A 13168-nucleotide genomic window follows, 5' to 3' on the forward strand; every position below is an offset into this window, starting at 1 on the left:
TATAAATTGAATTAAATTTTTGTTAGAATAGATAATATTATTGTTGTATTTTGATTTGATCAAACTATATTGAACCATTTGATTATTAGAATTTGAATAATAGCTTTGTTTAAAAATGATATAAATAGCAGATAATTTACAATATTTTAGCAAACTCTTTATTATAAATATATCTTTGATATAACATTATTAAAATTTATATGAAATATCTCATAATAAAAATTTTAATTAATATATAAAAATGCAATCTCTTTTTTTTGCATGATAATGTATAAATTGAATTAAAATTTTGTTAGAATAAATAATATTATTGTTGTATTTTGATTTAATCAAACTATATTGAACCATTTGATTATTAGAATTTGAATAATAGCTTTGTTTATATGCACTCTTTGTTTTGCCTAGTTTTCTAAAAAAATTAATTATTATATGCAAATTAAATAATATATACTTTACAATTTTCTTATTGATAATTGTTGCGATTTAGCTTTAATCTCTTGGATTTTCATAATTATTTTGGGAACAAACTACTTTGGGAACGAACTATTGCAAATTGGCTTTTTTTGGGGAACGAACTATTGCAATACGACAAAAAACCTATTTCCTAAATTTTCATACGAATTAGAGGGACGATACCGATTTGATTTGGAATCTTTTTTTAAAAAAAACAATTAAATTATATTTTTTTGCTGCCTGGCTGGCACCAGAAAATTTTATTTTTTAGAGATATTTAATATATATTATTTTTATGCTTTAAATCATTAAATAAATACTCGAAAAAATGGTTTTAATATAAATTAAATATAATAAAATAAAATAAATGTGGCATTGAAAATATTCACGCTTACCACTAAAAAAATTTTGGCCCGACCCGCCCCGAAAGGCAATATTTTGTTTCACGCCCGAAAATTCACGGTGTTTTTAAATTTTTCAAAACTTAATCCTATAATTTTTTACAGCTATATAAAAATATGTAAAAATATATAAAATTACTAAATAAAAATATATATTGGTCCTTAGCCTTTTTTAAAAAAAAACATTTTGATAATCTCAACTTAAAATATGTTCGTTGTTATAAATAATTTAGTTTTAACAATCTCTAAATGAGTCTAACCTTATTTGGCTCAACCTAAAGATACATAGTATTTTTCCTAATTCATACTTGATTTTTAAAAACGGCATCCAGAAAAATAAACCATAATAGTTTTTTATATACTGAACCGTAACCAAACTGAACCGTTATAAATAACAGTTCGGGTCCCTTCTTAAATGTTCAACAAAATGCCATATTACATTGAATAATTGTTGCAATAATTCGGATTTTTATAAATATATTTTTTAATATTTTTTAAAACAAAAAAGTCTTAACCTCATCCCTTTTCATTCATTATATGCCTTAATTTTATGCTATTTACTTTTTTTTAAATTCTCTTTTTAAATCCCTTATTTTGGCCTTTTAATTATATGGTGCCAGCCGTAAAAAGAGAGAAGAAAAAGTAATTTTTTTTTTTCAAAAATATTTTTAAAAAAAGATCCCGAATAAAACGTGGGGATTTAAGATCTTGAATCCCCACGTTGGGATACCGAATCCCACATGATTCCATATCCCAATACGACATATATATAATTTATTTATTATTGCACTTTAATAATATAACATTTCGGTACTGCCATCCCCAAGTCTAGAGCGACGATCAGAAATATAAGCTTTGCCATACTAAATAATCGTTCAGCACTAGTACTTGAGGGCAGCGCAGTATTAAATTTAATAAACACACTTTTTATATGAAAAAAATTATCAAAAATATTTAAATGAGTTTTTTAGATTTAAAAAAAGCATCTAGAGGTTCAATAATATTATTATTATTTCAAAAAAATCCTCTATGTAAGGCCGCGGTTTCGATCTTGCTATAGTATTAGTATCGTGGTTAGGCATGGCATTTTTTAACGTTTCAAGTTGCCTTTTAGATTCAGTCAAATTAATGTATGGCCAATTTAATTTAAAACTAGGATGAACGATAGCAGCTATTACATTATCATCATCATACAGATCTGAAATCTAATTTATATAAAGCGATTGTATTTATTATAAAAAAAGTATACCTTTTTAATTTTCAAAATTTAAATTTATCTGAGATTTAGATTCATTTTAAAAAAATATTAAAATAGCATTAAATTATGGTAAATAAAGATTTAAAAAAATATAATTATTATACACAAGGTAATTAATAATATATTAATTTTGAATTTTATATTAATACTATATATTAATTGTTAGTTGGGAAAATTTGAATTGGGAGATTAGAACCTAAATATAAAATATAAATATATACTAAAATTATAGTTTTGAATCCTTTTTTAAATACTAATACCAAAAAATAATTATAAATTATATAAATTAATTTTAGGGAATACATAACCAAAAAAAATAAAAAAGTAAAAGTATAAAAATAATAAAAATTATATGCGAAAAATTATGTGAAAGTAAAAAAAATTAAAAAAAAGTGGAAGTGCTTTAAATTATAAAAATTGTGTATTTTATATAAAATTAACATCATCCCTAAAATTTCTTCTCATTATAATGAACTTTACATCATTATTAAAAAATTTATATCAAACAAAACCAAATAACTTTAAAACCTTCATAATATAATACTCGTTTAACAATGTACATTTTCAAATTCAATTTTATATAAAAAAATTATTTTTCGTAAATATTCAAAATTATAAGCAAATCGAAATAATGCAATCACAACATTAATATTATAGTTGTGTTGTAAATTAAGCCAATTTAAATTATGGCTAATCTAGCAATAAATTATTCATTTTATATATTGTATAATAGAAAATAAAAATAAAGTTTTGTCCTTTTCTCAATGCCTTTTAGCATAGACTCTTTGGCAAAATTTTAGATTATTGATTCTTTTGAGCTTGGCAATTAATATACTTAGTGTGGGAACATAATATCCCATGCTCATATTATCTTGCCCTTCCTAGATTTTAAGTGAGGATTTTGTAAGACATATGGAGTTCTTAAATAATATTTGCTAGAATGTCATAAGTCTGACAGCCAATTATTTTTTTTAGAGCTAATGCTACAGATTTTTGTTTTAGATTTTTTGGATCAATCCAATGTGCGGTCACTCCTAAATATGCTCTAGAATATCATATTATAAATCAGAAAATAAACATTTTTACCTTCTATTGTGCGTCCAGCAATCTGCTGTTGTACAGATATAGGTGACATCTGATAGATTAAATATTAAAAATTCTATCATTCTTTAAAGCTATATAAAATTCTTGCTATCAATATCTGTCGGCAAAATATCTTGGTACGTGGAGAAAAAGTGTTTGTCATCTTAATAAAAGAACCATTATCCACCAAGGATGTTGACATCCTGGGTTGATGAATCAATGTCTAATTTTGTCTGAATTAAATTTGATTTGGAAGTGGATATATTTTCTTCCATTACCCCAGGACTTTTTAGATATTTTTCAGTCTCTTTATAATTTGAGGTGTGAACAGTCAAAAATTATAACAGTAATACTCAAAATAAAAATTATGTAGGAGATAAGTACATAAAAATGATTGAAATAACTATTTTAAAATATTTTAAATAATTTAGATAAAATTTATTAATATATTAGAAAAAATGATAGGTCTTTGATTTAAATTTATTTTAAAAATTAAGGATTAGCCTACACATTGATATTAAATTTGTTTAATATATTACCTTTAAATGTTTTGTCAAATTAAAGCTGCTTGTATGATTTGAGGATAAAATTTTGCGACACATCTTGCATCAAAACCGATATCTAGTAGTAATTTTTTCTTCAAGATTAAAGTATTTTTTGAATTTTGGAAAAGGATAATCTATATTTTTCTCATTTTCCAAAGAAATTTCGCTATCCTCAACAATCTCACACATTTTTAATACTAAATTTATAATGCTAACTAGATTTATAATGTTTTTTTTAAATATAAATTTAAATTTCAAACTTAAATTAAATAAAAGGATTATAATTTAGATTTAATAAAAAAATATATTTTAATAATTTTTAGATGTATTTATTATGTAAAATGATCTACTTCGCTACTTTCTAAATTAGAAGCGAGCTACCGCTATCGCTATTTTCTAAAAAAAGTAGCCCGCTAAAGCCACCGCTACTGAAAAAAGTAGCGCGCTACGTAGCCCGCTATTTAACAACACTGCTATTTTCTTTTATATTTAATATCTTAATTTTTTTATTTTACAAAATAAAAGGAAATTATATGAAAATAAGCTACAATTCTAAAATAAAGACGTATAATTTAAATTAGAATATACCCTCCATTTATTTTTCACAAAAGTTTGACTTTATAAATTTTTATTTGACTTTTGACAGTAGACATTTTCAAAATTGTAAAAAAGATCTGGGCTCGTTTTTCACCAGAAATAAGCTTACCTAGATTAAACAAACGTTTTACGTGAACCCCTTGATGTAAGTTTAACCTCATATTTATACGCAGTTATTTTAAATTGGCAAACATCATTAAGATGATGAGATTCGGTTGCCAAATCTCAGAAACGGCAAATTTTTAAAAAAGTAATCAAAATTAATTAATAGTTCGCACAAATTTTTTTTTAAAAATAAATGGAGTGTTGAAACTCGATTTGTAAATTTCAATAATAGTAAATTATTATATTTTAAACATATTTTTTGATAGGTAAATATTTAGATATTTTAAAACGAAACTTGAAAAATAATTAGTTACTTTGTCGTTCCATTCCAAGAAATTTAACCCATTAAATAATTACAAATTATAATTTTTTAACTTAGCAGTTTTTCGAAAAAATTTTGTCTTAAAAACACTAGTGGAGACCGGGGAAGAGATTAGACCGGAGTAGGTCGGCACTTTATATTCTATTCTTAAAATACAAAATTAAATTTTTTTCATGGAGGTGACATATCCTTCGAAGACACTTGCATATTCTGAATCAGCTATTTTTAAAATTGTTTATTTATTTAAAAAGATATTTACCATAATTATGTTCAGAATATTTTTATAAAAACCTTTTGGAAGTGAACGCAATGAATTTTTTTATCAAATTACACTTTAAATGGAATGACAAGGGATAATTAGCCTAAGAATATAATTTTTGGTTTTAAAACAATATTAAAATCTTTTATTATCACCCTTGACAAATTCACTATGGTTTATTAATTTTTTTTAGAATGCACTTTTTTCAAAGTGTTAATAAATCATTTATTAAACCCTACAAATCAAATCGAGTAATTACGATAAATAATTTTTAGTTTATAGTTTAATAATAATATGTAATGTATTATAATTTAGATTATATCACAAAAAAAATACATTTTTTGTGTAATGTAACGTAAAACATTTTTAATATATTATTCTATTTTATTCCCTTCTTTCCTAATGCTTTGGGGGAAGGTAAATTAATTCTTACACCAATTAAAAAATAATTGACTATTGTAATTTGAAATAAGTTATAAAAAATTAATATCTTTACTTAATAAATATTTTTTATAATTGATAAGATATAAAAACCGAATATAATTAATGTCACTTTATTTATTTTATAAATAATGAGATTCTTTAAAAATATCCACTTTCATCCTGCATCTCAGAAGAATAGTCAAACATCCGGTGACGATATCGAAATACAATCGCCTAATCAAGAAAATGGCTTAGCCGAATCTGTTCTCAAAACCAGATTCAAACGAAAAAAGAGTTTTTTTATTCCCCCGGGATTCATAAAGGAAAGCAACAAAAGCTTGAAAAGTATATATAGCCGTGATTATGACTCGCAGGACAGGGAATCAACTACTGTAGTCTCAGATGAACAAATCTTACAGACGTCGCTTAAGCATAAAAATAGATTGAAGATATTCCAATGGCTAGATGCCTACCACCATCGAAGCTTAAAAAAAATTTCTAACGATTCTCCTGGAGAAATGGAAGCATTCCTACCCAAGAAGATTCGTAAAAGATTGGTTAACAAATCAGGAACTTGCAATGTGCTCCATTCACACATACCTAAGCTGAGTCAGCACTTTTTGTCAGATATTTACACTACTGTGTTAGACAGCAAATGGCGTTGGTCCGTGGCCATTTTCACAGCTGGTTTCCTTGGAAGTTGGCTATGTTTCGCCTTTATTTGGTGGCTCATCCTTTTTTCCCACGACGATTTCGACAACATATCTAACCCGAATTGGAAACCCTGTGTCAAAAACATAGAATCATTTGCTGGTGTTTTCTTATTCGCGGTAGAGACCCAACACACTATAGGGTATGGATACAGATACCCGACGGAGGAATGTCCCGAAGCTATAATAGTTTTTATTCTTCAATGCATAACAGGGGCCCTCGTACAAGGATATATAACGGGCATGATGTTTGCCAAACTTTGTCGACCTAAGAAAAGAGCCGCTACTCTCATGTTCAGCAAAAAAGCCGTTATTTGTACTCGTGATGGTCAACTGTGTTTGTGCGTACGTATAGGTGACATGAGGACGTCCCATATGATTGGAGCCCACACTAAGTCTTACATGTTCAGGAAGAAAATTACTCTGGAAGGTGAAGTTATTCATCTTAAACCTTACGTGATCCAAGTGGGAACAAATCCTCCTGATGATAACGTTTTTTTAGTGTGGCCAGTTATTGTTAGTCACATAATTGATAATCAGTCACCCTTTTACGACATGGGAGCCGAAGAGTTGAATAACGAACATTTCGAAATGGTTTTCATATTTGAGGGAATGATAGAAGCCACGGGAGCCACAATGCAAGCTAGGACTTCCTATTTGCCTCGTATGGCATTTATATATTATTTGTTGCTTTAAAACGAATAAAATAGAAATTAAAAATTTTTTGGTTTTAATTTTATTTATTAAAGCTTATTTACAAAACTATGTTAAAAAAAGAAAATAAAAAACATATAATCTATTTAAAACATTTCATATACATTAAAATTATATTAAATTTAAAAAATATTAAATTTAAAAAATATTTTTAAAAAAGCATATAAGAACGGGAAAAACAATGTAGAAGAGGCCGGGGTTATATTGTCCATAAAAAAAATTGAAGTGCTATAAAAAATAGGTGAAGAAAATTTTCCAGAATACTTGAACATAGTTTTCTTCTTACATATATATCTAAAGGAATTTATATTTAAAAAAAATCTTTTAATTTTTTTATTAATATAAAATTTTTTAAAAAAATGAAAATTTAAGAATTATGAAAAACACCCTGGGTACCTATTATACTTTCGCTTTGAGTGACATAGCGCTTCTTTCTCTTATTTTTAATATAAAAATGTTAATCCTAAGTAAATGAAAGTAAATTGTCAAATATGTTAAATTTACCAAGTTCATCTATATTATATAAATCTCTCTGAAGAACCTTTTTTCATTTAAACCTGTCATAATCTACATAAGTCAATCATCTTCACATTTATGGCCCTAGATAAACTAGTGGCTCCTTTTGTTCCTATAAATTTAGTTAGATTTTTTTTATTCAAAATAATCCCAGCTTAAAATAATCCCAGCTTAAAATAAACCTGCCAAAACCTGCCCCGCCCCTTCACAATTTATTAAAATTTAATTTCAAAATATTAAATTACCATATTGTCAATATTTATACATCATAAAATTGTGTTTATTTTATTATTTAGAATTGATATCTATTATGAGTAAAAATTATAAAATGTAAAAAATTAAAATTTACTTTTGACGTGTTAAAATTTAAAGTTTCATTTAAAATTTCTCGTGAGCAATTATGGGTGAAACATTTTTGGACCTACTTATAACTATAAAAATACGAATCGAATTGAATCAAATATTTGCATTATTCGTGTTAGATTTGTATTTTCGGATCGAATAATTGTATTATATATATTTGTACTTATCGAACAATTCCTTATTTGCATTCGCACGAATAATAAAAACAATTCGATTTGATTAGTCAAATATTCGATTCGAAAATTAAATTCTATAAAAAAATGAAAACATCAATGTATTAAAAAATCTTTAATTTTTTTTGAATGAATCTCTGAATATTTTTTTTAAAAAAATTGTGATTTCATCTTTTTTGTGCATGAAAATTATAAAAGGTTTACTTATAATAACAGATTTTTTTTATTAAACATATTTTGGACTTTAAAGTAAAATTTTATCAAAAATCTTTCCTCTTTAAAATAATTTTAAAATATTTTTGCTCACGTTTGTCAAAATATGAAAAATTAGTGATTAAAATTTGATAAATGATTAATAGATGTAGAATTAGTAAAAATCAAATACATGTTACAAATAATTTTGAATATTTATGAAATAGTTTAATATTTACGAATAGTTTCGAAATAATGTCGAATATACATGATAAATTTGGAATAATATGAAAAAATCAAATTACACGAATAATTTTGAATAATTCGATCGAATAATGGATGAAAAATTATTTGACCAATAATATATTTTCCAATGCGAATCGAATTGAATAATGTTTAATTCGTTTTCGGTGTATATGCTTAAGTGCCTTATTAAAATACATATTTGGCTTAAATTTTAATCTCAAAATTTCTTAATTTTTAAATTAATTGAGAAGTAATTACCTAAGCCGAAATAACACTATCCCCGATCACCCCTATTAAAAAAAGAAGACTCTCATTGACAAACCGTTCGCTCTTTTTCAAAATTATTTCCTATAATTAAGCAAATGTATGTCGGATTTACCCTCCTTTTCCTTGTGTAAAAGTTAACAATTTTTTTTTCACTTAATTAGGTAAACTTGATTTTACATTTAAATTAATGGCCAAATTTTATGTATTTCTATTCCAAGTTTTCCAAAAGGTCGTAGGCTATCTTTTTTTCTATAAACTAAAGTCTTTAATTCGTTCGAAACATGACTCCAGGTCCAGGGGACTGAGATAAGAGGAAGGGGTTATTAAGAAAATTTTATACATTTTTGGTACAGAGTCACTTTAAGACTTATTGAACTGCGCAACTATTCTACCCATACTTAGTGGATTCATAAAAGCTTAATGCATCATTTAAATTTTTTTCCATGGAATAATTTTCTCGATATAAAAACATCTTTTGAAAATATTTTATTTTTAATATACATAAATATCGTCTGCATTTTGAAATTCTATAATTGTGTTTGAAATAAGATCTCAAAATATGCTCGCCTTTACTTTATAACTTATGAATATTGGAAAATTTTGAGACTTCAGTAAATAATGGGACCCCATCTAGCTAGTTTGTTGAAAAAATTAATAATTTCTTTTTATCTCAATTTTCTTATTAATCATTCAATCTTCCAGATATTATTTGAGGATATTAAGTTTGAATACATTCTTTAATAACATTTAAATGTTCATTAAAAAACCAATGGGGCGCGTTTTAAAATTAAAAAAATTTTAAGACGTGATGTTTTTTTGTAACTAACCGTTTACATTTAATGGCACCATTTAATTTATATCCTTACTCTATTTACAGATCGCGCGAATTCGCGGCGAAGTATACAAAATATGCTGAATTCTTCGTCTGTGAATTCAGGGTTACGCTGCATTTATAGTGAGCGCGATTCGCCCCGATGCGAAATTTCTTGCCATCTTATTTTCATAATCTGGCCAATAATAGGTATAATTTAAAAATACGGAACGAATTGATTAAATTGCAATAGAAGTTTAAGTATACTTCAAAAAGTATTATAGCTGCGATAGCTGTGATTTTGCTAGCGATTAATTTCACATTGCTAGAATAAATCGTGCTTACTATAAATGCAGCGTTTGTAAATATTTTTTATACATTTTATATACGTTTCAAGACGAAATTTTATGGGGATATAGATTTGAGCGTTTAACTCGTTTTATCACGGAAACTGGTAACCTAGCTATCAATTATACTCGATTTCACAGCGTTATATCAGTCAACATACCCCGATGCAGTTCTAGGACTTTAGAATCTTTAAGAAAGAAATTTTTTGAAGAGGAAGAAAGATTAAGAGAAAAATTATCATCCGAAAGCTTCACGGAGAAAGAAAATGAAAGAGCTGAGACATCGGAATTAGTTATGCTTCTCAAATCGACACTGGAAAGATTGGATAAGTTGGAGGCTAAAGATGACCATCTACTTCTAGGAAAATAATCTCTAAAGATGTTTATTAATAAATTGATATATTTTAACTCTCTTTAAATAATTCCTATTAAATAAATGTCTCAATCAGAATATAATTTATAATTGATCTCCCTTATATGTTTATCTTTCTTATATTTTCTATTTTTTATTTAAGTAGAAATATATTGTTCACTAACGGTTATAATTTTTATTTATCTCTCATATAAAAACAAAATAGTTTACAAAATTTTATATACTAGTTTCGTCTTGCATTAAATAATATTATTGGAATGAAAATATTTCTTAATTCAGTATATTTTAAAATCGATTCGATATTTAACTAAGTACCTAATTTTTGTTAAATTTGTAAATATATTTTTTTTATACTTAAGTCCTAAAGTTAATAAAGCCAGCTTAAGAGTCCGTGGGGCATGTGGGTCGCATTTTATTTGGGCCAGACTTAGATTGTGTTATACCTAAAATGCATTTTATTTAGACTTAATTTCGTATGGATATTTTTTTTAAGCAAGTAAAAAATATAAATTTTGATTTTAATAGAAAATTGCAAGTTGAACAGGAAAAAAAAACCATTAATTGAAAATGACTTTTTTATTAAAATAAATTTTTTTTTAATAATTAATTGATTATTTTAAAGAAAGAATCTGATATGTTTGTAAATTTAACTTGGCTATTGTAAAATAGCTCAGAGATTCTATTAACGTAAGCTATGACTGATTTATAATTTGTTATATCCTTTGTTTAAAAAAAAGGATTAGTAGAATAGAGAGTCCAGTTTTTAGAAGTTAAAAAATTGGAAACTATAATAAATATGGGTTTTTCCCAAAAGATATAATATATATATAACTAATTTATTCTTATATTGATCACAAAGGAATGAAATCTCACGTCCCTCTTACCAGTAATAAATTATTGATTGACATAATATTGATATTCGATATTTATAAATAATTTGATTGTCATACGATATTAGATAAAATTAAATATAATGTAAAACTACAAATTTATTAGATAAAATTAAATATAATGTAAATCTACAAATCTCAGACAGTCAAAAGTGTCGACGTGATCAAATGTCACTTAATTATTGTAAAATTAACTATTTCAAGACGACTCTAGAACAGTGTCCCAGGCTTTAGCCAATATTTAGCTTAATATCGAACTTAAATCCAATTTTCTTTTGCCTAATCTCTAAAGCAGAGCCAAATTTTTTGGTAAGGTTCCAGGTAGTGTTGTCGAAATCCTCAATTTAAGCACTTTTTAAAAATCGACTAAATCAAGATTTTAACCCAAATAATATTACTCAAGCCTCGATATTTGGTCAGAAAAGACCAAACCTTTCTGCTATCTATATGCGATATCCCAAGGCTTGGGGGGTAATATTTTTTCGCCAAAATCTTGACTTAATCGTTTATTTTTAAGTGCCTAAAGTTAAACAGAGGTTTTTGACAACACTGTAAGGTAATTTTTTGGCTTAACCACGAGGTTCTAGATTTTTTTTTGGCTTCAAACTAAGGGTCTAACCAGAATTAGTTAAAGCTTGAAACAGTGATATTTGAATATTTAGAAATGTAGTTCATATATTAAAAAATAAAACTTAAATTATAAATTTTAATGACAAAATTCTTTATGATTATACTGCCGTATGATAAAAATTTGTTTTATTGTCATCTACTCTAATCCTTGATTTTTTGTAAAATGAGATGTAACTTAATTAATAAATCTTTAAAAAAAAATTCACTGAAATAGCAAAGGAATAATGATTGAGGAGTGGCAGGACATTACATCTAGGTGAAATATTAGTTTTCTTTTTTTCACGCTTTTAATTAATGGCATAAATATCAAACTTCCCGCCAAATTATATATTTATATATATTTAAAAAAACTAGAAAGGCATTAATCAAGTTTTATTTATCATAAAAACATTATTTATAATAATACAGTGAATAATTCTAAATATGTAGATATATTAGTGATATATTTAGAAGGTTATTTAAAGGGATATTTGACCCTCCCAAATTAGTTTCCTTTTTTAAAAAATTTTGAATTTATATGACCCCCCCCCCCCTCCTCAAAATAAAATCATGGATACCCACTATTATATTATAAAATGTAAATAAAGTATATTATATATTTAATAATCATATTAAAATATAAATCATTCAAAAACAATTTTAAATAAAATGCACCGTCTTATATTTGAAATTCAATTTAGCATATTTCATTGGCTATCATGTATACCACTTCAGACCTCATCACATTTCTTGAAATTTCTTTGTAAACGTATATAGAACCCTTCCGGCAAGATATCTCTTCTAGGGCTATTTGCAATCCATAATTGAATTACAGCGACCAAATGCTTTGGATAAAATTTTGAGTCAGAAACGATCGATCCATTAATAACTTTTTTAGTATTATATATTATACCGTCTTCTTTTTGGGTGATTATAGCCTTTAAATTAATAGTAAAAAGAAAATCAAACCTGAAATCAAATTAGATCTTCATAAATTTTGTTCTCGTAACAATATTAAATTGCCGACATAAAATTTCTTAAGAAGAGACTAATGGAATAAAATTACTCTTAAAATCTCAAGAATAGGTTTATATGCCCTATATATCAGCAGAGACCTGAAGGCCCGCCCTGCACTGGGTGGGTTGAATTTAATTTTTTTAAATATACACGTGGGCCTAAAAATTTTTTAAAAAATCCGGGCCGGGCCGAAAATCTGCAGGTCTCTGCTATATATTAAGCATGAAATCTATAAATTTATTGAATATATTAATAAAGATATTCAAATTTTAGTAAATTATACAAATCAAAATGAAGGCCACTCTAATATCCGAGAAAATTTTTTTTTATAAAAGTATAAGTTTTGTAATTATATTATATGTTTTCATGATTTGTGTCTGCTATTGTTTTCTTTTTAAAATATTTAAGTTATATTTTTATTGAATAATACGCCGTTATCTAACTCTTTTGAACGAAAAAACCCCAAATTCTTAAATTTTATAAAGAAAGGATTT

At 25.8% G+C, this 13168-nt stretch overlaps 1 protein-coding gene across 1 annotated transcript; it reads left to right on the top strand.

The window, feature by feature from the left end:
* The first annotated feature begins 5595 nt into the window (after positions 1–5595).
* LOC135931484 (G protein-activated inward rectifier potassium channel 4-like) lies at positions 5596–10155 on the top strand. The gene is made up of 2 exons (XM_065468626.1): positions 5596–6820; positions 9836–10155. Exons 1-2 carry the CDS (start codon positions 5596–5598, stop codon positions 10153–10155), a joined length of 1545 nt encoding a protein of 514 aa, XP_065324698.1.
* Positions 10156–13168: the final 3013 nt, after the last annotated feature.

This window comes from Gordionus sp. m RMFG-2023, chromosome 1, assembly GCF_954871325.1.
Source record: "Gordionus sp. m RMFG-2023 chromosome 1, tfGorSpeb1-WG-v2, whole genome shotgun sequence".
NCBI classification, from domain to species: Eukaryota; Metazoa; Nematomorpha; class Gordioida; order Chordodea; family Parachordodidae; genus Gordionus; species Gordionus sp. m RMFG-2023.

Coding starts and splice junctions, on each gene's coding strand:
- LOC135931484 (XM_065468626.1), top strand. CDS start 5,596: ATGAGATTCTTTAAAAATATCCACTTTCATCCTGCATCTCAGAAGAAT. Junction 6,821..9,835: donor TAGGACTTCCTATTTGCCTC/GTATGGCATTTA, acceptor ATACGTTTCAAG/ACGAAATTTTATGGGGATAT.